The 24,286-nt window shown below is 38.0% G+C and overlaps 1 protein-coding gene and 2 non-coding genes across 3 annotated transcripts in view; all 3 read left to right on the forward strand.

Annotated features, from left to right (window-relative positions):
• Window positions 1-23,473, forward strand: part of eif3a (eukaryotic translation initiation factor 3 subunit A) — a 42,288-nt gene extending 18,815 nt beyond the window's left edge. Inside the window, exons 4-22 of the mRNA XM_043712852.2 lie at window positions 725-888; window positions 1,449-1,648; window positions 2,848-3,056; window positions 4,409-4,580; window positions 6,431-6,535; window positions 8,431-8,529; window positions 9,738-9,854; window positions 10,815-11,000; window positions 11,522-11,869; window positions 12,482-12,586; window positions 15,464-15,577; window positions 15,754-15,876; window positions 16,064-16,217; window positions 16,308-16,492; window positions 17,706-17,806; window positions 19,174-19,436; window positions 19,849-19,981; window positions 20,875-21,065; window positions 22,572-23,473. Of these exons, the coding sequence (XP_043568787.1) occupies window positions 725-888; window positions 1,449-1,648; window positions 2,848-3,056; window positions 4,409-4,580; window positions 6,431-6,535; window positions 8,431-8,529; window positions 9,738-9,854; window positions 10,815-11,000; window positions 11,522-11,869; window positions 12,482-12,586; window positions 15,464-15,577; window positions 15,754-15,876; window positions 16,064-16,217; window positions 16,308-16,492; window positions 17,706-17,806; window positions 19,174-19,436; window positions 19,849-19,981; window positions 20,875-21,065; window positions 22,572-22,765 (3,163 nt within the window). The 3' untranslated portion in view covers window positions 22,766-23,473. The remainder of the gene's footprint in view (window positions 1-724; window positions 889-1,448; window positions 1,649-2,847; window positions 3,057-4,408; window positions 4,581-6,430; window positions 6,536-8,430; window positions 8,530-9,737; window positions 9,855-10,814; window positions 11,001-11,521; window positions 11,870-12,481; window positions 12,587-15,463; window positions 15,578-15,753; window positions 15,877-16,063; window positions 16,218-16,307; window positions 16,493-17,705; window positions 17,807-19,173; window positions 19,437-19,848; window positions 19,982-20,874; window positions 21,066-22,571) is intronic.
• On the forward strand, window positions 5,097-5,233 carry LOC122561424 (small nucleolar RNA SNORA19). Its single transcript, XR_006315006.1, has one exon. It is a non-coding gene; the product is annotated as a small nucleolar RNA SNORA19 (small nucleolar RNA).
• LOC122561423 (small nucleolar RNA SNORA19) lies at window positions 6,954-7,087 on the forward strand. Its single transcript, XR_006315005.1, has one exon. It is a non-coding gene; the product is annotated as a small nucleolar RNA SNORA19 (small nucleolar RNA).
• Window positions 23,474-24,286: the final 813 nt, after the last annotated feature.

Here is a 24,286-nt window from a genome sequence, read left to right on the forward strand (position 1 = left end):
CTCCCATCACCTTTAAATTAAATCAATCATCTGACATAATTGAGAATTCTGAACAAACATTGGCAAATTTTGGAAAAGTGAACTTTTCTTTTGCTACCAGTATTAAACTGAGTTAATATAAATCAGTGAGGAGGTGGATGACTGGTCACCATGTAATTTGTTGATACTGAGAATGCGGTAATATCCGAATAAGCCAAGTGAACTGAAGCAAAAGAACCAAGTTGCTCCAGAAGTTCAGACATCTAATATATTATTGCTGAGAAAATGACTTAAATGATTAAAGTGGATAACTTGCTGTAACTAATTTCTGAAGGAAGTACTTGTGGAAACATGCATTGGTGGGAACAAAACTTCAGTATTTCTCAAAATGGCTAAGATTTATGCACAGCATTGAAACTCAGATGTCATATTAATGACTGCTTGTTTGTAGTATGTTGTATTGTCTGCAGTGTTTTGACGTGCTGCTTCTTTAAAGGTATTTAGTTTTTGTTAAGTCTGGTTGGAAAGGATGTTTTTGGCTCATGATGTAGACCTTTTATAAATGTGCAAAATAGTTGCTCCTGCAATCCAAGTTAATTTGGTTTTTTGAGTATTCATCTACACTTGCAGTTTTTAAGCTTTTACACTGCCACCATTTCTCTGTACAAATGTTACTGATTTTCTTGTACAAAAACTTCTGGGGTGGCAAGATGTATTTAAGCTGTTTTATGTTGAATATTTGCAGCGTGCTACTTAGTGCTGTTAGTGGTGAAGACACTCAAGATCGTACAGATCGTCTGCTGCTAACTCCATGGGTTAAATTTCTTTGGGAGTCCTACAGACAATGTTTGGATTTATTACGGAACAACTCTAAAGTGGAGCGCCTTTATCATGATATTGCACAACAAGGTAGAGTTTCTTCGCTGACCTTCGTTTTCTGTCTAACCTGTGCCATGACCAACTGCAGCTCGTCCCTCCCATGTTTCTTTCTCCTCGTGATTTTGATCCTCCCTTCCCTTAACTGTTGAAAATAATATTTAATGGTGATGTCATCTCTGCTTTAATTGCAAATTTTTATTGTTTTCCACAGGCTCTAACATAGCACAAAGATGAGGAGAAACTTGTACAATGTTTCTTTTATACTTAATGTTGTCTCATTCAATATCTGCAGAATTTAGACTGATGTTTTATCTACTCTGCCTAATTCCATTTATAACAAAATAATTTTACTTGAAAAACACCTAGACTGAGATGTTTCAGTCTTTTCTTGAATATCTGAAACATTCCACAATTAGATGAATCCCATTGAATGTACAAGAGTCTCCTATTCCCATACTCATCTGCGAGCAACTCAGAATTCTAATATTTACTATCTTGTTCTGCTTATTGCTGAAATTTGTAATCTGTTGCTTTTGGTTCTGGAAATTTGATTTTGGAATTGCTTTTATATGATCAAATTTTTTTTTCAGCTTTTAAGTTCTGCTTGCAGTACACTCGAAAAGCAGAATTCCGCAAACTATGTGACAACCTGCGTACACACTTGGGACAGATCCAGCGTCACCACAACCAAAGCACAGCAATCAACCTTAATAATCCAGATAGCCAGTCCATGCATCTGGAGACTCGCCTTGTACAACTTGATAGTGCAATTAGTATGGAACTTTGGCAGGTAATATTTGAGCTTCATTAAATACCATCAGATCATCCATAATGAGTTGGCTTCACAAAGCATAGCTATAAAATTTGCGGTTGCTCAGAGTATAATCAGCACAAATTAAGGATTCAAAATTCTTACTGTGTAGGGTCTTTAATAATAAAGGGAGTCAGAGAACTTTAAGTGGATAGGTAGGTTCAATCCCCACTTAACTGCATCAATGAAGCATGACAATATGAACATCTGCGCAAATGACTTTCGAGTTAAATGAATAGCATGTAGCAAAGGACATATCTCCTTTGTAACTGATACCTGTACTGATTTGGATCAGAGTTGACTTTGTTCTTTTATTTGCATTAGATCCTTCCCATTAGTCACATATGACTGAACCTCAAAACACTGAGAAGAGAAATGTATTCTTGTGTTTTAAGTAATCAACTTGAATTAACCTCATTCTGGGATTGTTGGGTTTTCATCTGGACTCTCCCTCTAACACTTCTGCTTCTGTTATGGAAGGAGTGAAGATACATGCACAGAATGACTGACTGACCGAGTTTGGTTCTTTTACTTAACATTTTTTCAAAATGATCCAATAGCTGTGTGCTGATGTTAAAAGTTTAGAAACTTGCTTTATTCTGGGTTTTCAAAATTCTAGAACCTTATTTTGTATTGCACGTGGTTTGTATGGCACTACTAATAAGTTAGTGTTGCAGTAATTGTGCACTGATGTGCTTACTTAGAATCTGAATAAAGTACTCATGATTTCCACATGTTGTTAGCAACTGACCACAGCATGTCCTCCTTAGCTTGCCATTGTAGAGTGCGTTTGAAGTTGCAGACACCGGCTGCAATGAATTTGATTCAATGCCAAGCAATTAATGCAAAAAAACTGCTGGCAAATATTAATCTTTATTAACCATGTTACACACTTATGCATTACTGACCTAAGTCTGCAGAATGTATCGGTAATAAATTTGAGGCAAAATTGGATTTAATTTTAGTTTCCACATCAGGATTAAGTAAGTGTCTTGAAGGTGGAGGTGTGTACTGGAATCATCTCTCCCTAAGTGAATATTTAACTTTTTTGTAACGGTCAAGCAACTTGTTAATAAATCTTCAACTATGTGGAGTTAAAACTTTTAATAAATCTCTGGATTGTTGAGGATTCTAGTATAATGTTTTGTTTATGAAGTATGTTTGTTTTTTTTTAATAGGAAGCTTTCAAGGCTGTAGAAGACATTCATGGGCTATTTTCTTTGTCCAAGAAGCCCCCCAAACCCCAGCTAATGGCTAACTACTATAATAAAGTTTCCACAGTCTTCTGGAAATCAGGAAATGCTCTGTTTCATGCATCTACTCTTCACCGACTATACCATTTGTCCAGAGAGATGAGAAAAAATCTTTCACCAGAGGAGATGCAGAGGTAGAGAAATACTTAAATGCATAGCTAGTGATAAACACAAGTGCTGTAGATTATAAAGAAATATTGGGGAGAAAACGACATACTGAAAGGTGGAAGCAGTACAAAAATTAGATTGTGAAGTGTGGTTGATGTACTATTATCTACATGCATTGAATGGTAGGTAGGGGATCCCAAATTTCCCATAAGGGTGTGAAGTCAACCTCAAAGTCTGTTTGTACGTGCTTCTCATTGTTTGAATGCGATGAATGATACAGTGACTGAGTCCAGATTGAGCACAACTATTTTGAGTGGGTTGCTGTCACAGATGAGGCTCCCTGTTTTAGGGTTTTGAAGGCAGAATTATATCAATATAATTGCAGAAAATTGGCCTTCACACCACAAAATATTGTAGAAGCTGGAAATTGAAAATAAAGGAGAGGCTGAAAGTCCATGTCACGCTGTAAGTTAATGCTTCAGGTCAGTTATCACTGTCAAAATTTTAAAAATCATTAAGGTATTATATGTTTTAGGTGAGTGAAAGGAGTTGAAACTTAAAGTGAAAGTCTTTGATAAGATGGGAGGCATTAAAAGGCAAAAGGAGACAGTAATGGAGCAAGGAGTGGAACAAAAGGTGGATCCAGGGAAAGCAGAATCATCAACTGAATAGGGGCTGTAGATGAAAACCGCCTACTATTACAATCTGAAATCAAACTAATCGGAAGGGCTGTAATAGTGTTTAATCTTAAAATACCATTCCTTTTACTTTAAGCTTCATCAGAATAATCTGAAAAAGATAAGAAAATTGAAATGTCAGTTTTTTTCCTTTTGGGGCAAAGAAAGTAAACTAAAACTTTTTTACAAAAAATTGGGCATTAATTATTGCCTAAAATCCTCTATTGAAAGATTCTTGAGCTTCAGCAAACCATACAGCTGCAGGCTAGAATGCCTTTAATTGTGGAAATGGATATAATGTTGGGAATTTATGTCTAACTTGGATTTTAATAGCAGGTCTAAAAGTAAACCGCTTCCAATTTGACTTGTGCTTATGAGTGAGATTTGATTTCTTCATTTGTAACAGTCTAATCAATTTGCTGTTTACTTTCCAAAGGCTTGCCTGTCCAAAATCATCGGTATTGCATTAAGTACACCCAAAGTCAACTCTGTTTTTAGGATGTTAAGTGTGTTGCTTATATACATAAAATAATGCTGAAGCATTTCACAATCAGAGTTTCCCCATACATCAAATTTGTAGTGAAAAATATTTTTTTTAAAAACTTGTTAGCAGTTAATCAATGCTCGTCTTGGATGCATCATTTCTTTGTTGCAGCAAATTTTTTAGTATCATGTAACATTTTGATTTACTGTCTTTACAGGATGTCTACCAGAGTCCTTTTAGCTACTCTATCAATTCCTATTACACCTGAAAGGACAGACATTGCCCGATTGCTCGACATGGATGGTATTATTGTTGAGAAGCACAGACGATTAGCTACGCTGTTGGGCTTACAGGCACCTCCAACTCGACAAAGTTTGATTAATGACATGGTATGATTTTTAGCATGCCCAAGTTTGTATCCCACTGGAGCAAGCTTTAATTTTGTAATGCCTTTTTCAGTAGTTTTCAGGATTTGACAGTGGCAGGGCCAGCATTTATGATTGCATTGGTGAGGCATGTATGATAGGCTGGATGAAGTAAAAAATATAGGATTCCCTCCTGAAAGAAATTCAGTGAAGCATTTTTGGTTTTGGAACTATCCAGTATCTTTTCATCAGCACTTCAGGTCTTTTTGACAGAAGTTAAATCCTAATAATCACTTTGAAACGATTTAAACTTGCATTCTATGCATTACTAATCCAGTAAAAAAATAACAATTACAATGCCATCCACAGTATAATTTTAATATAGGAATGAAGTTTGTTTTAGTAATTAAGGTAAGAGATTGGGAATTGGAAAGCATCAAAAAAGACATGTAATGGTAGAAATTCACTTATCCTTTTCTTTTTGAAGAAGCATTTTCACTTGAGCTGAAAAAGTACTAATGGACAGATTTGCCACTAATAAAGCACACTTCATTATCTTGTTCTCAGCCTTAGTGAGATTTGAGAGATTTTTTTATGTGCCAGAATAAGAGTTGAAGGTTAATTAGCAGCTTGGCTGATTCAAGTGTACTACTGCTGCCAGTCTCCTTCAGACAAGGTGATTCAGATACAGAATTTGAACTGTTAGTAAGTTGAAGTGAGCAAGCTATATTAAAATTCAAGTGGTGAGGTCCCCAATGAGGTAAGTAATAGTTAATAAATTTACTTTCCAGGGTTGAATTACGACTTGCAGATGTATTTTATTTTAACTGTTGCTCATTTAGCACTGGTAAAGTTCTTTTTAGATCTCAAAACATTTCCTGATGTGCTGCAATGGAGATGCAAGATGGTCTCCCCCATCAATTTTTATCAAATATTTGTTGACCACCAAAACACAATCAAGTTACTGCAGATGCTGGTGACCTAAAATAAAAACTTAGCATGTTGAGCAGCATCTGTGAATTGTGAAAGGGAAATGGTTAACATCTTGAGTCCAATGTAACTGTTAGTTTGGAATTGAGAATGGTTGCTGGCAATTTAAATATGCCACGTTACTTACATTTCTGTTCTGCGTCTGTTGCTCCAGTGCAGTGAGGAACAGCAACTGATGTTTGTTAGACAAACTCAGACCATCGATTCTGTTAACCATTTTATTGTCCTGCCTCATTTCTCAACAGAGACAGCAGAGCTGTCTTTTGTTCTGCCATTTAAAATAACTCTGAGCCTGTGTCTCTTTGCAGCTATTACCTTCCCCTTTTTGATCGATGGTATTTACCTGTGGTTTCTACTCTGCCTTGCCCTCTGGCCTTTAAATTTGTTCCATTTGCTCCTCCTGACCACCTTTTTTCAACAGCATAAAACCATCACCTTGTTTTTATTTGACCACAATCCTGATTATCAGTTTTGCTTAATCCAATTTTAATTTTAGGATGAAGTGTAATTAAGGAATATTCAGGCACTAATGATGGTCCTGTACTGAGCAGAGCTCTGTTGAAAAATCGTAGGATTTGATATACTTTTTGAGACTACTAACAATTGTGTGACTCGATCAAAATCAAAACAAGGCACAGGTATACAGGTGATATCTTTTGCGTTCTTGGTCTATTGGAATCCTTCAGTGTTTGTGGCATGTGGTACGGTAGAGTGCAATTGTGAGAAACTTGATCATGAATTAAAGAAGTTACTTCGGCTCCTATCAAAGTTGAACATTCTGCCAATTATTCTTCTGTTAATTGACTTTGAGAGTAAATTGTTTAACTGTTCATTGATGCTTTGGTTTCAGCCTTCATTCTGAACCAACTTTTCTTTTTACAAAGGTTCGTTTCAATGTGATGCAGCATGCTGCACTTGAAGTGAAGGGTGTATATAATTGGTTGGAAGTGGAATTCCACCCGCTCAAACTTTGTGGACGTGTTAGTAAGGTAACAAATAACGTTAAGTTTTGACATTCTGAACTGTTTGGAAGGGATCAGTTGACTGTACAATATAAATTATTTATGTTACAGTCTAATTAAAAACTATCCTGATTTTGAAAATTTGAGCTCCTCTAAGCAAAGTTGCATGGTTAAAGAAATGCTATATGGTGGATGGAAATAAACTACCATGGATGAAATCAGCGTGAGGTGTGAAGTTGAATTTTAGGGGTGAAAATTGAAAAGCATTCTTAGTTTGAGTTTATTATCCCACCAACACGCACCCCCTATCGGAGAACATACTCTAAGTCCATTTTCCTATATTTGGCTATGATTTTCATAAAATGTCCAACCGAATATTTGAAGGACTGATCAGCCAAATCCTGTCTTCCTGGTTTTTTACTGCAATTTGCTGTAATATTGCTTTCAGCACCTTCTCATTGTCATGTTCTTTGTTCTTGTGAGATCAATGATATTTCTAATGTGCTAGAGCAAAATTGGAGGCTAATTAGCAGATGGTCTTTTTATGTAACCATAACTGCCAGTCCCCTCCATACATTTTAGGTAAGTACGTTAAATTTATTTCCTATATTGCAAAATGGTAACATTCTTTAAACAGGACAAAAGAGTTGAAGTCTAGAGATGAGTATGATTGCCGTTAACGTTAAGGTAGCTTTGAGTATGTAATCAAGGGATTCTCACAACTGAAGTCAATGACCATTGGAGTTGAGGATGGTATGGGAAGCGCTGTACTCTTTGGAGTGATACCAACACTAAGGAAGATGGTAGCAGGTATTAGAGGTTTCAAGTCAATCCAAGATAATTGCTGTAGCACCTCCTTAGGTTAGTGATCATACTTGACATTTTCATGGTCGTCTTCATTGTTTGTCCTTCCATTTTAAGGCCAGAAGTGGGGGTGGGCAAGCATCAATGTTCAGCACTATTCTCACTCCTTAAACACTGATGTTGTCCATCTCAAAATGCATCAAGACCAAATTAACATTTTGGCTTCTACTGACAACTGGTAAGTAACATTTATGTTGTCCAAGTGCCAAGAAAGACCATGGCTGAACTGACAGTCTCTGTGACATTCAATGGTTACAACTCCTTTTAAGCATTCTGGGGGCAGCCATTAACTAAAAATTGAACTGGACCAGATATATAAATCTTGTGGTTACAAGAGTAGGTCAGAGGATTGGAAATCTGACGGGTAACTCTTCTGTCTCCTGGGAGCCTGTCCATCATCTAAAAGGCACAAGTAAGAAGCATGATGCAATTCTGGTCACTTGCCTGAATGAATGCAGCTCCAACAATAATCAAGAGGCTTGAAATCATCCACAACAAAGTAACCTTCTTGACTGCTGCCTATCTCCTCCCAGCCATCATCATTCATAGCAGCTTCCCAAAGTTCCATCAACAGCCTCCTTCAAACCTTTGATCTCTCTCACTTAGACAGAAACAGTTGGTACATAGGAGCACCAAGCAAGTTACCCTCCAAGTTGCATACAATTCTGGCTTGGGACCCAGTCAGCATTCTCACTGTCACTGGGTCAAAACCCTGGAACTTGCTTTGTAGCAGCACTGTTGGTATATCTGTACTGAATGGTTTGATTCCCACTACCACTTTTTTGCAAGTAATTAGAGGTAGCCAATAAATACTGGCCTAGCCAGTAATTTTCCCAACATCATGACAGCATATTTTGTTTGTTTAAAAAAAATTGGCATTCAGAAATTTATTTGATTTAGTATGTTTAAAAAATTGGTCAGGTCTTTATTTCTGCAATTGCATTAAATCATGTTTTTCTGCTTTAATCACTATCCTGTCAAAATAAATACACTCTTTAGATAAATACTCAGGTCTACATGATGTAAACCATATCTTTTGTCTTTCTCTTCTACTCAAGGTCCTCGACTGGGTCCGAGACCAGTCAGAGAAAGAACCTGATCTCCAGCATTACGTGCCTCATTTGCAGAATAATACTATCCTACGGCTCCTTCAGCAGGTGTGTACATATTTTCATGAAACAGTTTAGAAAAATCACTCCCTTTTACATTAGGAAACTTAGTACAAAGATTTGAAGTTCACATATAATCTGATATGTGGCGATATCTTGCTGTCATTTTAGAAAAGGTTACTCTTGTTATATTTTGGACAGCAGAGTGTTTTTGCTCCATTTGCCTTAAGCCTCTCCCTTGAGAACCTTGCATGCGTTTTAATGTTGCACAGATTCTGTCCTGTTCAGGAAAGCCAAGCAATTAGGTGTGCTGTTTTAGAATATTGCAGTTTCCAAGAATCACATCCAGGGGATAAAATTTCAACTGTTGTCATTTAGAAATTCACAATTAAATTTGATACTTATCCTGTATTTTGTTTCACGATCAACTTGTAAACCGTACCAAAACGCTGACTGCAATGCCTTCAAAGAGTTGAAATATTTTATTATCACTCATGAAATGTGACGAGCACTTTCACTCCAGATTTTTTTTTTGTTGTATAATCTGCCATCTGCAGTCGTGGAATTAGAACCCACGTCACTAGAACAGTAGCCTGTACCTGTGGATTCCTAACACAGTAACAACAACACTGGACTGAAGCCTCCCCGAACTTGATGTGTGCTTCCATGGTGGTGATAACTAGGGAGTTCCTGAATTTGGTTCAGTGATGAAGAAACAGATGTGTATTTCCTAATCAAGATAGTCTTGTTTAATGGGAACTTGGAAGCATGGTCTTCCCATGCATTTGCTGCTGTTGTCTTTGCAGACAAGAGATTGGAGTCTAGAAAGTGATTTGGAGTTGTGTAACATGCCTCTTGTAGATGGTGCAAATTGTAACCATGGTAGAGAGGCGAATGATTACTTGAAATATATTGGTGTAGAAGTGTTAGAAAGTTCTGGTTCTTCCTTTTTGATGTTTTCTCTGAGGCAGCAGTGCTAACCAATTATGCAAGTGATCAAACTTGCATCCTAAAATTATTCTAACAACATTTCAATTTTTTTCTGCCTACCTTTTTGAGGATGAAGGCAGCTTGTAATGGCATAGGTGTAAATGTGTTTTAGCCTGGTTCAGTAGATCTCAATTAGATTTGATTTGAAGCACAAAATTAATACATCAGCCTTAATTACACAGCCATAAACCTACAGTGTCTTTGGAAAACATGCAAGCTTTTTTGATTCAATCCTGATTGATAAAGTACTATTTTTATTTCCACAGGTAGCTCAGATTTATCAAGGCATAGAATTTACTCGTTTGGCTTCCTTGGTTCCTTTTGTTGATGCCTTTCAATTGGAGCGTGCCATTGTTGATGCTGCCAGACACTGTGATTTGCAGGTAATGCCAACAGTCACATATTGACCTGTGCAGTGGTGTTAGAGTTCTGTTGGGTTTCAAATACTGGGCTTAATTATTGGAGAGAAGTTTAAGAAATCAAATCTTATGTTGTGTTGCATTAGAAGCAGGTATTTCTCATCACGTAATTAGCTGAGATTACTCCTTTGAGAAACTTGACGGAAGCTCTGATGGATACATTTTTGATTGAGTTTACACTGCTGATAACACAAACTTTACCAGAAATTTGTGGAGATCTGTTCCAATGTAGTTCATTCTCTCTAATGTAAGATCAAAGATCTAACTTGAATCTGAGTAATTTCACAAATCCTGAACGAGTGCTTGTAGACAACTTGTAATTCCAAGAGGAAGTTGTTGACATGTTAGTTAAGTGTATTGGAAAATGACTTCTGTCTGGCTGTCTTGTAATTTGTAGTCATCCATGCTGTTTTTACATGTATTTTGCTGACTTTCATGCTGAAAGGCACAACCGGAGATTGGAAGAGCTTCCATGAAAGTTCCATGCACTTTTGAGTGCAGTAATTTCTAGTAAAATTGTCCTTTAAACAAATTTCATAATCTTCTGGGTTGATTTAATTCTGCTCCAACCAAGTCTGGATTTTTATAGCGCAGGTCAGATATATTCAAATAAGTATATTTTTCGAGTGCAGTCAATAGATGGATCTAGAATGGCTGGTTCAGTTATGATTAGTGTAATTTCTTGTGGCTTTAATTATCATTAGCAGTTATCATTTCCAGTAAGGGAAATTACAACATTTGAAAGACATTTCGACAGGTACATGACCAGAAAGATTTAGAAGAATATGGGTCCAACACAGGCGAATTGGACTAGTTCAGTTTAGGAAACCTGGTCACTATGGATGAGTTTGGCTAAAGGGTCTGATTCCATGCTATATGACTGACAAAATTGTTTTTTTTTTGTTAACTCTGTTTTTGTTCTAGGTTCGCATAGATCATTCTTCTCGTACTTTAAGTTTTGGCTCAGATCTCAACTATTCTCCACGAGAAGATTCACCAGTGGGTCCTTACTTGCAGCCAATGCCTTCAGAGCAGATCAGAAGTCAGTTGACCGCTATGTCTGCCGCATTAGCGAAGGCTATCCAAGTTGTCAAGCCAACACACTTGCTTGTAAGTTTTTTGTTTTGACTAAGTAACCCTAATAGGTCCAGTAATTCTAAATCGCCAGGAGTAGCGGTCTCAGCATACAAGCATGTTGTTTTGCTGTTAAACTTTACAGCCTTGGACATAGTATTGCTACACTTTGACTTGTTTCCACCTTGAAACAAAGTTTACCAGACTAATGAAAATGGTTTGTGCATCCTAAATGTGGGTGATGCATTCCATTGTTGACCATTTTCATTATTTGGTTTGCAGAGTTTTAAATAAGCTGTTATAAATATCATATGCTCACTGATGTCTGAAAGGACATTTGATCTCGTTAGATTAGTTTAGTTAATAAGTCCTGATAGTTAGCTGGGATCTGGTAACTCAGCGTGAACTGAAGATGAGCCAGGACCTTCCTGTTTTCTGTCTCAATTCAGTCGAGTGAGCTGTGAGACATTATGAATTTAAGTATTAGGAATTTTAGTTCTGTTAGGAGTTTGTATTCATGATTTTTCCTTGCCCATGTTTCCTCTATAATCTCTCAGCATGAAAAGGAAGAGCAGCATCAGCAAGCTGTTAGTGCTTACTTGAAGAATGCCAGAAAGGAGCACCAGCGGATCCTTGCCCGTCGCCAGACTATTGAGGAGAGAAAGGAACGTCTGGAAAGTCTGAATGTTCAGCGGGAGAAAGAAGAAATGGAGTTGCGAGAGGCAGAACTTCAGAAAGTTCGCAAAGCTGAAGAAGAGCGTTTACGTCAAGAGGCACAGGAGAGAGAAAAAGAGCGTCTTATGCAGGAGCATGAAAATATCAAACGGAAACATGTGCGAGAGCGTCTGGAGCAGATTAAAAAAACTGAACTGGGAGCTAAGGCATTTCGAGATATTGACATTGAGGTAAAATACAGTTCAGTAAATTTCTGTTTAAACATCTTTTAGTTCCAATATAAAATGCTTTCTTTTGGGGGCAATAATATTACACAAATTTTCACAGAAAAGGGCTATTCACCCCACCTTGCATGCCACAGTTTCTGGCCCATTAATCCTCCTATTGTTCTTCTATGTGTTGCAATCAGCATAATAATCTGTTCCCCTCCATTATCCCCTGCACTGAGGAGTTCCACATTCTCACCACTGTTTTAGGCAAAAAGTGATTTCTTAATTCAATTGTATTGATAGCATCTAGTTTTGTTGTTCCCCAAGTTAAAACACTTATCTACTCCGTCAAAGTCTTTGACTATTTTAAGTCCTTTTATTAGATAGCCGTGCTATTCAGTGGCATTTCTTCAATCCAGGAAGTGAATGTGAATTGCTAATTGCTCTATAAAGGCTTTGTTCAATTTGGAAATGAACAATGCATACTTGTTAATTTTCAATCCTTTTTTTCCCTCCACCAATATCTGTCTGTTTCTTCAGATTCAATATGGTAGGCAATATCTGTATGTCAACACATTTTGTTCAGTATGTTTCAATGTGCCATATCTGATTGTGATCCCTTGACTTTTTCAGAACCTTGAAGAACTGGATCCGGATTTTATCATGGCGAAGCAGGTTGAGCAGTTAGAGAAAGAAAAGAAGGAACTTCAAGAACGTCTGAAAAATCAGGAAAAAAAGGTGAAAGTTATTTTATAGTAAAAGAAAATGGTAACAAATGTTTGGAAAGATAGAGCAGGGGTGCTGGTACTGACGTGATAGCTAAATTAAGATGACTAAGTGATCATGAGGGCAAGCTGGCTGTGTTAGTCTTCATCGTAACAATAGAAATACTAGCAAAAGTTTCTTTGTGATTGAGGGTGGTGCTTCACATTGCAGTATGAAGTGATAAAGTAATGTATCTGCAATTGTCCATGTGTTAATTACCAAATTATAGTAGAGCACAGAGTTCAAGCCAAGTGTTTTCCTATTTCGGAAAGTGGGGCAAAGTATGGTAACAAGTGACTATTTTAAGCACTGTTGGCAAATGGCCAGAGTCCTTCCAGCCTGTCAAGAATGGCTAGCTGGTGAAGAAATGGAAAATACAGATTAATAATATTTCAAAGTAATATGCTATATGGACTTCAGTAAGGCGTTCGACAAGGTTCCCCATGGGAGACTGATTAGCAAGGTTAGATTTCATGGAATACAGGGAGAACTAGCCATTTGGATACAGAACTGGCTCAAAGGTAGAAGATAGAGGGTGGTGGTGGAGGGATGTTTTTCAGACTGGAGGCCTGTGACCAGTGGAGTGCCACAAGGATCGGTGCTGGGCCCTCTACGTTTTGTCATTTACATAAATGATTTGGATGTAAGCATAGACGGTACAGTTGGTAAGTTTGCAGATGACATCAAAATTGGAGGTGTCATGGACAGGGAAGAGGATTACCTCAGATTACAGCAGGATCTGGGCCAATGGGCTGAGAAGTGGCAGATGGAGTTTAATTCAGATAAATGCAAGATGCTGCATTTTGGGAAAGCAAATCTTAGCAGGACTTATACATTTAATGGTAAGGTCCTAGGGAGTATTGCTGAACAAAGTGACCTTGGAGTGCCGTTTCATAGCTCCTTGAAAGTGGAGTTGCAGGTAGATAGGATAGTGAAGATGGCGTTTGGTATGCTATCCTTTATTGGTCAGAGTATTGAGTACAGGAGTTGGGAGGTCATGTTGCAGCTGTACAGGACATTGGTCAGGCCACTGTTGGTTATTGCGTGCAATTCTGGTCTCCTTCCTATCAGAAAGATGTTGTGAAACTTGGACGTTGCCAGGGTTGGAGGATCTGAACTGCAGGGAGAGGCTGAACAGGCTGGGGCTGTTTTCCCTGGAGCATCGGAGGCTGAGGGGTGACCTTATAGAGGTTTACAAAATTGAGGGGCATGGATAGGATAAATAGACAAAGTCTTTTCCCTGGGATCGGGCAGTCCAGAACTAGAGGGCATAGTTTCAGGGTGAGAGGGGAAAGATATAAAAGAGACCTAAGGGCCAACATTTTCTCGCAGAGAGTGGTACCTGTATGGAATGAGCTGGCAGAGGATGTGGTGGAGGCTGTTACAATTGCAACATTTTAGAGGGGTTTGGAGGGATATGGGCTGGGTGCTGGCAGGTGGGGCTAGATTGGGTTGGGATATCTGGTCGGCATGGATGGGTTGGACCAAAGGGTCTGTTTCCATCTCTATGACTCTGTTGTTAAACTATTTTACGCATATTTTTGAGGCATTGAGAATGTAGCCTGACGTTGAGTTGTGCTAAAAGGTTTGTTCTTCATTTTCCTTTGCTTGTTTATATTGTAATGGTTTATATTTTAACCAAAATCATTTCAATCTGCTGAACGGTTCTTTTAACGATCTGAAATTTTTACCAATTAAATAATCTGAAAGAAATAAATTGCTTCCAGATATGCCAAGACAATTATTAGGAACGCAATAATGAAGTCAGTATTTGATATGTATAAAATTGTGGGCAGGAAGGAATAATTCTCTTGACAGAGGAATCCATGAATGGGGTCATAGACTTGAGGTAAAGGGCAGAAAGTTTAATGATGTAAGGAAAAGCGTTTTTCTTAGATTCCCTACAGTGTGGAAACAGGCCCTATGGCCTGACCAGTCCACACCGACCCTCCAAAAAGTAACCCACACAGACCCATTTCCCTCTGACTAATGCACTTAACACTATGGGCAATTTAGCATGGCCAATTCACCTGACCTGCACATCTTTGGACTGTGGGAGGAAATCCACGCAGACACTGGGAGAATGTGCAAACTCCACACAGACAGTCGCCTGAGGCTGGAACTGAAGCTGGGACCGTGTTGCTGGGAGGCAGCAGTGCTAACACTGAGCCACCGTGCCGCCCCAAAGTCCGCACTGTCCAGAGTAGTTTGATTAGATTCCCTACAGTGTGAAAACAGGCCCTTTGGCCCAACAAGTCCACACTCACCATCTGACCCATTTCACCCCTGGCTAATGCACCTAACATTAGCATGACCAATTCACCTAACCTGCACATCTTTGGATTGTGGGAGGGAACTGGAGCACCCAGAGGAAACCCATGCGGACACGGGGAGAATGTGCAAACTCCACACAGCCCGAGGCAGTTATTGAACCTGGGTCCCTGGTGCTGTGAGGCAGCAATGCTAACCACTGAGCCACCACGCTGCCCCCGGGATGATGGGAATCTGAAATTACTGCCTTTTAGAAGCAGAAAGTCTCATAACATTTAAGTAATTTTAAGCACTTGTATTGCCAAGGCATACAAGTCTATAGGCCAGTGAGATTAGAATGGTTAGGTGCTTGTTTTTGCAGACTCAGTGGGCCAAAGATTTGTTTTGTGCTGTAAATCTGACCATTGCAGAATATTGCTGCTATTCTAAATTTGAAGAGCTGATAACTGTAGCCCTTGATGTCACACAAAGTGTTTGCTAACTCGAGGTTTAAAACTCTTCCCCAATTTCTTTCATATTTGTGACGGATTTTAAAGCTATTGGTAACTCTCCTGACCGACTTTGGTTTTTATTTTGCAGATTGACTTTTATGAAAGAGCCAAGCGATTAGAAGAAATACCTTTACTCAAAAAAGCATTTGAGGATCAGCGAATAAAAGATATGGAATTGTGGGAACTTCAAGAGGAAGAAAGGGTGAGTGATGTAATTTGTGTACATATGCTTTTCAGATATTCTTTTGTTTTTTGTTTCAACGCACATTTTTAGGCACATTGCTCTTTGTATTCCTCTATGTTGTAACTCAAGTTTTTCTTTGGTTTAGCAAATTACATGTTTGCCTGTAACTGATTGTAAAGTTCTTCTGTTTGCAGATAACCAGTATGAAAGTGGAGCGTGAGAAAGCACTGGAGCATAAAAATCGAATGTCAAGAATGATGGAGGATCAAGACCTGTTCCTAACCAAGCTTATGGCTTCACGTCGCACTGTCTATGAGGTCTGCAATTTATTAAATAGCTTGTTAATAATATTGTAGCTTGACTTATGTTCTTGGCCATGTAATCCAAGAAATCATCTGATTTTGAAGCATTTTTTAATCTTGGCAGGCTGTTTTGTTACTTAAATATAGCAGAACTAGGTAAAAGGTGGTATTTAAGTTGCATTCTGTTTTATTCTGAGAAAAGGAGAAACTAAAGAACTTCCAAGACCGGCTGAATGAAGAACGGAAGATGCGTTTAGAAGAGCGTAAAAAACAACGTAAAGAGGAAAGACGCAGGCTCTACTACATACAAAAAGAGGAAGAAGCTCAGAGATTGGAAGAAGAAAAACTTAAGAAGGGTTAGAATAACTAGTTATACATTTTTCACAACCATATGAATAAATGAACTACTGCAAAGGAAGGTTCTCATTTTTGGCATTCCTTAATAGAGCGTGAAGAGAAGGAACGCTGTGAACGTGAAAAACGAGAAGCAGAAGAGCGTGAATACCAGGAAAAGCTAAGAAAATTGGAGGAAACCGAAAGGAAACGACGCCAGCGAGAAATGGAAATTGAAGAACGCGAACGGCGTAAAGAAGAAGAAAGGAAATATGCTGAAGACCAGTTTCGCCGGAAGGTATTAAAATCTCTTTATTGTTAACTTTGTATTTGTTCTATGCTTTTTAGCTATTTGAAGCATAACAATTTCTTGATAATTGTGATTTGTTCTCGGTGGGATAACAGCAAAAGTGGAAATCTGATCATCCAGGATGTGCATTTCTCACATTCGTGATAGATCACTGCATGAAAGCAAGGTATTCAATTGCTCAATTCAGCCAGAAGGGATCCAGAGCTTTGCCTGAAATGTGTGGGTTTGATGAGATGTACTGCTTTGAGTGAGAAGTAAAAACTTCTCACGCAGCAATTGAAAAGGTTAATTTCACTGTCCCATCTCTGGAAGAATTAAATGCTGCATCGTAGGCTTTTGTCACCATCTCCAGTTTTCAGTAAACAATGTTGTCAATGTGAAACTTGCGTGCTGTAATCCACTTGAAGGGAGACGAGAGGTCTAGTAGCATGATAATAGTAAACCATTTCGCAAGCTAATAGAAAGCTGTAATTTGAGCTAAAGAACTAAGTTAATCTCGTGAGCCATAGCAAATACCATGCTGCTTGGCCAGTCGTCAGAAATGCAGATTATTTTTAGGGACATCACAAATCTAAAGTTTGTTTGTGAGAGATATGTTTACTGCATGAAGTGGCTTGTTTATACTGTATTATTCACTTAAAGATCAAGAAAGACTAGAAAAGTAGTTGATATTTAAGATTTCTCTTTTCTTGTAAACATTTGTAATGCTGCCATTTTTTTACCTTGTTAGATGATTTCAGATGAATTGTTCGTGCTATTCAAAGATTGCTTTTATGTATTCCAGTCTATTGCAAGCTCAATTATTTGAAAGTATGATATTTTTTCCCTTTTCCTAACTAGTGGTAGCTTTGCTACATGAGTCATTGACCTGGACAAACATTAGGTGGACAAACTCTAAATTTAAAAATCTTGATGTTATTGCAGTCGCCTACAGTCAATTTTGAATTTGCTTTAAGATAATGTTTGCACGCAACAGGATTTGTTCTGTTGAAGTATTGCTGCTTTTTTTCAATTTAACATGGATGCAATTTTTGTTTTAAATCATAGGATGTGGGCAACACTGGCTAGGCCTTCATTTGTTCTCCATCTCTAATTACCTAAGAGTCAACTAATTACTAAGTAATCAATGAAGTTTTGAAAGAAGAAGCCAGAATTTGTGGGTGCAGTAGTTAAATATTTGATTTTATTTCTCTTTTGTCAGGAACCTCAGCGCTGGAGTGACAGAGACTCTGAACGAGATGGTTGGAGGGATTCCCGTATTATAGAAAGAGAATCCGAATGGAGACGCGGAGGAACTGATGCGTATGTAGTTAAATTAAAATAATGGTTAAAACAAAGTTATCATAAAATGCACAGCACAGACAGGCCTTTCAGTTCAATGTTGACTGTTTGTTGGAAAGTGTGCAGTTATTCCCTGTAACTGTATAATTATGCCTGTAAATAATTCTTCTAAGTACATCTACTTTACTTCTGAGATTTAATCTAATGGAAGCAGATTCAATATTATTGGAATATGGTTTGCAGCATTGAAAGAATCATTTAAAATTGGTCACAAAGCCAAATCATAAAAGTGAAGCTTATTGATCCTTTGAGCCTGTGCCAACTCTGCAGAGTTATTTAATTGGCCTGATTCCCCTGCTTTTTTTCTGGTAGCCCTGCTTTCTTTCCCTGTTAGGTGCTCATGTAATTCTCCTTTGAATTACCATTCTGGCATAGCTGCTTGCTGACGAATCAGTCTTTTCATGGTGCCATTTATTCCTGACCTTTTTCCAGCTGGAGTAATTCTCTCACAAGTCTATCTAGACAGCTTGTGGAACGTCACTTGTATCATCTCTTTTCAAACTTGTCAAAGGAAAAGTACTTCAATTTCTCTGATTTGTCATTGTAATGCAAATCCCTCATCCATGGAACCAACTTAGCTTTATCCTGCACACTCTAAAGCCTTCCTATCTTTCCAGAATGTTGCCTAGAATTAGAGTGCTTAAGTCAATGTGTGATTTTGTACAGGTTCATCGTAACTTGCCTCTTTAATTCAATAACCTGCTTTGCCAACTTTTAACAAATTTGGCTTTTATGTTCCTATTTCTCTCAACTTTTCCAGATGCTCTTAGTATTGCCACATAACTGAATTTGTGGATATGGTGACATTGATACTATCAGCCTTTCTTCTAATTTTATTTACATCTGTGCATGTCTCCAAGGTCTGTGTGCAGCAGTGACTTTCAGAACTAGACATCAGTGCCCTGATTGGCATGCTGACATTGATCGCTGTGTACGGAATCTCGAAGCACAGCTGTGCAGCCTAGAGGAAATATTAGTCACTGGACTAGTGACCCAGAGATCCAGGCCAATGCTCTGGGGGCATGGATTCAAATCTCTGTTGGTGGAGTTCCATTTATCTGGGAATCTGAAATTGAAAGCTTTATCTCAGTAATGGGAAATGACCCTGTAAAATGACCTCATTTATCCTTCCAATTGCAGTAATTCAGCTTTCTCTATTAAACTTGGGCTGCCGTGGTTTCCTGGACTCCTCTCATTGATCACTACTTGTGTTAATAAAATAGCCTGAAATTTTATGTCCTGTATATGAAAGGTCAATTGTGATATTTAGTAGGTTATGGTTATGAAAATTTTGTAATAGGTTTGTGGCTTGTGGTCATATTTCTTAGTGAGTGGCGCCGAGGGGAAGGCCGTGGCTTTGATGATGATAGGCCAGCATTCCGTCGTGGGGACGACCGAATTAGGCGTGACGAAGATAGGGAGCCATTGTTTAGAAGAGGAGACGATGATCGTGGGCCGTTGTTCAGGCGAGGTGATGACGACAGGGGGTCTTGGCGGGATGATGACAGAGGCCCCCGCCGTGATGATGATAGAGGCCCTCGACGTGTGGACGATTCCAGGCCTGGCCCATGGAGACCACTTGATAAACCAGGTACAAAATTCTTTTTAACTCTTTCTTTTGGATGTGTTCTTGCTTAACAGAGGCATTTGGGTTATTGTACGTTTTAAAATGTACAATTTCTGGTTGTAGGTGCAAAGTAAATTGTTGACAATTTTGGAACTTTCCTTTTGAGTTGCCTCTTCCTGTTTAATTTTGGGAACGCGAATGTGGGCCTTCCTCTTGAGCAATTGCATTCCACATGCTCAGTATTGTAGAAATGGGAGTCAGTACAAACAATTTCAGTACATCTACCAAATGTAGTTGTTTCAAAACAAACCTTCAGCATAAGTTAGAAGTTTTGCTAAATAAGAAGTGCTTTATAGATTAACTTAGTGACAAGGGAACTTTTAGCCCCTTATAAGTAGAGCACCTTTTTAATGGCAGAAGTGTTACTGTATTGAAGGTGGTGGATGGAGAGAAAGGGAAAAAGCACGTGAAGAAAGCTGGGGCCCACCCAGAGACACCAGGTCTTCAGAAGATAACCGAGATCGTGATTTGGATCGAGATCAAGATCGTGATCGTCGTATTGCATTTAGGTTTGTAAATAGAGGTTTATGAACAACTTTTTTTCTTTTTGGATAATTCTGTTAATGAAATTTCCATTTCTTATGGAGGTACCTCTTTCTTTAAGTAATAAAGAAAAGAAGGTAAATGTCACATTCTGATTGCTTGGCGAAGGTGTATACTCTGATTGCTCTTCATCCCTGTTCCTATCTCAACATTTAGAACATTTTGGATTTTAACCAAACAGTAAAATTTAATATTCCACTTCCTTCTAAAAGTTAACTCTTTTCCAGAATACTGCTGAATATCCTCCAGTGCCATTCCCAAGTATTGCTTTAACAGTAAATCCTAAAGGTTATTCATCTTTGTGGCCAGAAAGACTTTGTTTTTCCCTCATCTGTGATGGTGTACATCCAGACAAATAGCAATCAGGACTGGGAACTCTGATCTTCGCATGTGGCTGTTTTAATGTGGAACATAAAAGCCTACAATTGAGTATGGTGTCTTTACTGCTGTTCCAGCTGAGACTACTTCACTCAGCACAAATACCGGACTAAGCCTGTGTCAAGTGTCCGCACTTCCACCTATTTGACAAACTTGTTGAGCTATGGGTGAAGAACTGTTCATGTTCACTTGCAAGATTTTACTCTTTTTTTTTTTGCAAGTCACTGTCTGTGAAATTGAAAGTCAGAGAGAAATATTAAGATAACTGAACTGTTGCCACTTAAGATTATCAAGCATTTCACCCAGATTTCAAAGCTGGTTTAAGATGCTAGCTAAGTGCAGAAAAGTATGACTTCTTCAGACCATGTTGTATATTTTTGCTGTTGAATGAAAATTCTACATGGAAATAGTCATAAAGATCAGGCTAAAAAATTTTTCTGAATGCTAGCATTTTATTAACTTGCATTTGCTCTTTTTACAGAGACAAAGATGATGGTCCTTGGAGACGTGGTGGTGGCTCGGAAGACTCTAGTAGCTGGAGAGAAATTCCACGACGTGATGACAGGGATGGCGATCGCGATCGTAGAGACTTGCGTGAACGCAGTGACATCAGGAGTCGTAAAGATGAACCAGAGCGCCGTGCTGCATCTATTCGAAGTGATCGAGATGATGGTAAAACAAAACATTTGATTGAAATAGTGTACTGAGTTCTGTAAGAAGAATGAATCACTTTGTCAGCATTTTCTATTTTATGGCATTCTTACTAGAGTTTCTTTGTAGTACCAAAAAGTGTGGTGTTGGAAAAGCATATTCCTGATGAAGGGTTTATGCTTGAAATGTCGACTCTCCTTCTCAGATGCTGCCTAACTGGTTGTGCTTTTCCAGTATCTCACTTTTTGATTCTGATCTCCAGGATCTGCAGTTCTCTTGTTCTCACGCGCGCTGTCCCTCTCTTTTTCTCTCTCTCTCTCTTCTCCTAGTTTCTTAGTAGTGCTGCTACTTTTAAAAAAATCCATCACTGACATAACCATGAAAATGCTGCAAAACGTAAATATCCCACTTGTCACCTCAACTGTTGTTTTTAAAGCTTAGTGTGAGGCATTTGGTTTATAGGATTTAAAAAAAACTGAATTAGAGAAATGGAATGAGTGTACTCAAAAGATAACCTATTGTACAGCAGAATGGGCAAGAATATATGGTCATATTTGAACTTGGTTTTGTGCTGTTTTCAGCACATTCTTGGTTTCAGCAAGTTTACTGCAAAATATATTGAAGACTGACATTAACTTCTCCCTGTAATGCTACTAGGTCAAATGTATTACATCAAACTCCAGTGATTTGGTAAAAGATTATCAGCCTCAAATATCAACTTGTTTCTTCCTCCACAGTTGCAGTCACACACGAACATTTGCAGCGTTTTCTGTTTTAGCTCCAATTTTCAGCATGTTCAGTACTGTATTTTGTTTCTATGATGCCTAACTTTCAGTTGCCAACTATAGAGATTTTAAGGAAACTGAAGAGGTCTTTAAGAGCCATCACAGGCACATTAGACAAAATGAATAACTATGGTGTAAAATGTTCCAGTTATATGCGTAGTGTATAAGCTTTAAATGTGTGGAATAACACATTTATTCATTTTAAACTTTGAATTTGTTATTTTTTCAGTGAGATTTGATATGCTGTACCTGACCATCATGTGTATCATTGATGTTCCCTTTTCATATGTATACTAATTATATAGGATTCAGTCTCATGTGTAACTCCTTAGATACTGAAGAAGTCTGTCCATATGCAGCAAGACCTGGATAACATTCAGCTTGGGCATATATGTGGCAAATAATACTTGAACGGAACGGAGGTGGGGCGAGGGGAGATATAAAATGGATTAGAACGGAATTTATCCGTTGAATATGATTTCACATGATTCTGTCCGAGTGTATGATCATGGTGTTGAGACATTTGGTATTAGGAAAGTCAATTATGTAGAAATTATTTGAAGTGTACGCTCCTTTTCAGATCTGAGGGAGGGTGCAGTTGAAATATTGAGCTTTTCTGTTGCTGAAATTGGACCTTTTTTATATAGATTCTTGGCTAGCTAATACAAAATATTATTCCATACTAAGTTAATTTCTAAATCCCCTTCTCCAATCATCAGTGTAAAATTAAATTGGTTCACAGGTGCCTGGCGACGTGGTGAGGAACGCCAAGGTGAAAGCCAAGCTAAAGAGGTGCAGGATACTCCTGTGAAAGGTCCACCACTTAAGGACAATGACCAAGAAAAGTCGATGTGGAAAACTGACAAGGACAAAGAGGCATCGCGTCGTATCAAAAATGTCATTGATGACGAAGGCTGGACTACTGTTCGCCGCTAAATTTAATCTTCGTGTCCAATTTACCACGGCAACTAGCTGAATTCTTTTGAATCTGAATAACAGTAACTTTGTGGCAAACTCTTAAATTTTTTGCAAGTAACCAGTAAAATTGACGTGTTAAACTGTACGCATGTACCTATTTTAGTACAGCAAATTTAATACAAGCCGATCATGCAGCTAAAATAATAGAAGCCTGCTAAATGAAACATCTGTTGCATGTCAAAGTTTTGCCTTTACTCTGTCAACATTTCACTTGATAATCTAAATACGACAACTGCCTACCTTGAATTTTCAAGATTGCCCAGTTTTCTTAAATAAGCTATGGCAACTTTGATAGTAAACAGAATACAGTTAGAATCTAGTGCAACTGTAATGTGAAAAGGAAATACACACCAGCCTACGTCTCTCTCCAAATTTTATCAGCTAACATGGATAAAGTAGCCTTGCTGTATAATGGAGACATGATTAAAGGCTTTTATCATCCAATTATTTGGTACCGGTACATGTCTTGCCAGTATGTCTGCTACTTTCACAAATAATACATTGTGAATTATTGAGTGTATTTTTAAAGTCGCATACTCCCTATTTAAACCTTTTGCAGTTTGGAGTATTTTTGGTCAGGTTTGCTACCCCCTCTCACTTGGATTATTAACTTGATTTGGACCTAATTTTCTTCCCAACTTTAGAATAAAGGTTTTCCTCATCAAATCTGTCTTTGTGGTAGTGATTGTTACATATTATTATTGGTAAGTCAGCTGAAATGGTCAAATTTTTAAAATAAATCTATGATTAGTTTTTTTCATTTGGAAAATGCACTGAATATTGCAAATGAATGACCTAAGTGTTTTGGTCTCCTGTGTGGCTGATACAGTTACCACTTTATGACCGACTAAGGTGAGTTGTCCCAGTTTATCTTTCTCTACATGTCAGATACCTGTGTGTAGCTGCCACAACTCCAGAGCACTTGGAAGATGTGATGCTGGCTTAGCTAGTCATGTGTATTGATTCAAAGAATAATAAAGATCAGTGTCAAAATTTGAAGAACTAAATTCCTATTTATCTGACGGAGCATTTATTTCTATCACACTTCAACACTTACATATTTCTCTTGCATGCCCTCTCTACCACTCAAATCTAATTAAACTGTAGCTACATTTTCCACTGGGGAAGAGTAGAAGACGCTCATCTGAAACCTTCTCTGGATGCCAGTTTTACTATTTCATTTTCACATACAAATAAGGTGCCTAGAATGGATGGTGTTTTTTATTGCACATTCCACAGCACTCTGAAGCCAGTGTGTTATACATTTCTAATGCAAGATGTTTGTGCTTTGAGGGAGGGATTACATGATACATTGTCATAAGTGACTACATTTGGATTAATTAATTTTTTCCTCCAAGCTATGGGAAAAGTTCAAATTGGACCAAACACATTGTCCTAGCCAATGAAATTAAATATTAATCTACAAACAGAAAAGACAAAATTTGAAAGAAAATGAATTCCTTTATAATGTAAAGTAAC

The sequence above is a fragment of the Chiloscyllium plagiosum genome, unplaced genomic scaffold (assembly GCF_037043375.1).
Source record: "Chiloscyllium plagiosum isolate Xiang-an unplaced genomic scaffold, Cpla_swu_hap1 HiC_scaffold_22, whole genome shotgun sequence".
Taxonomy (NCBI): domain Eukaryota; kingdom Metazoa; phylum Chordata; class Chondrichthyes; order Orectolobiformes; family Hemiscylliidae; genus Chiloscyllium; species Chiloscyllium plagiosum.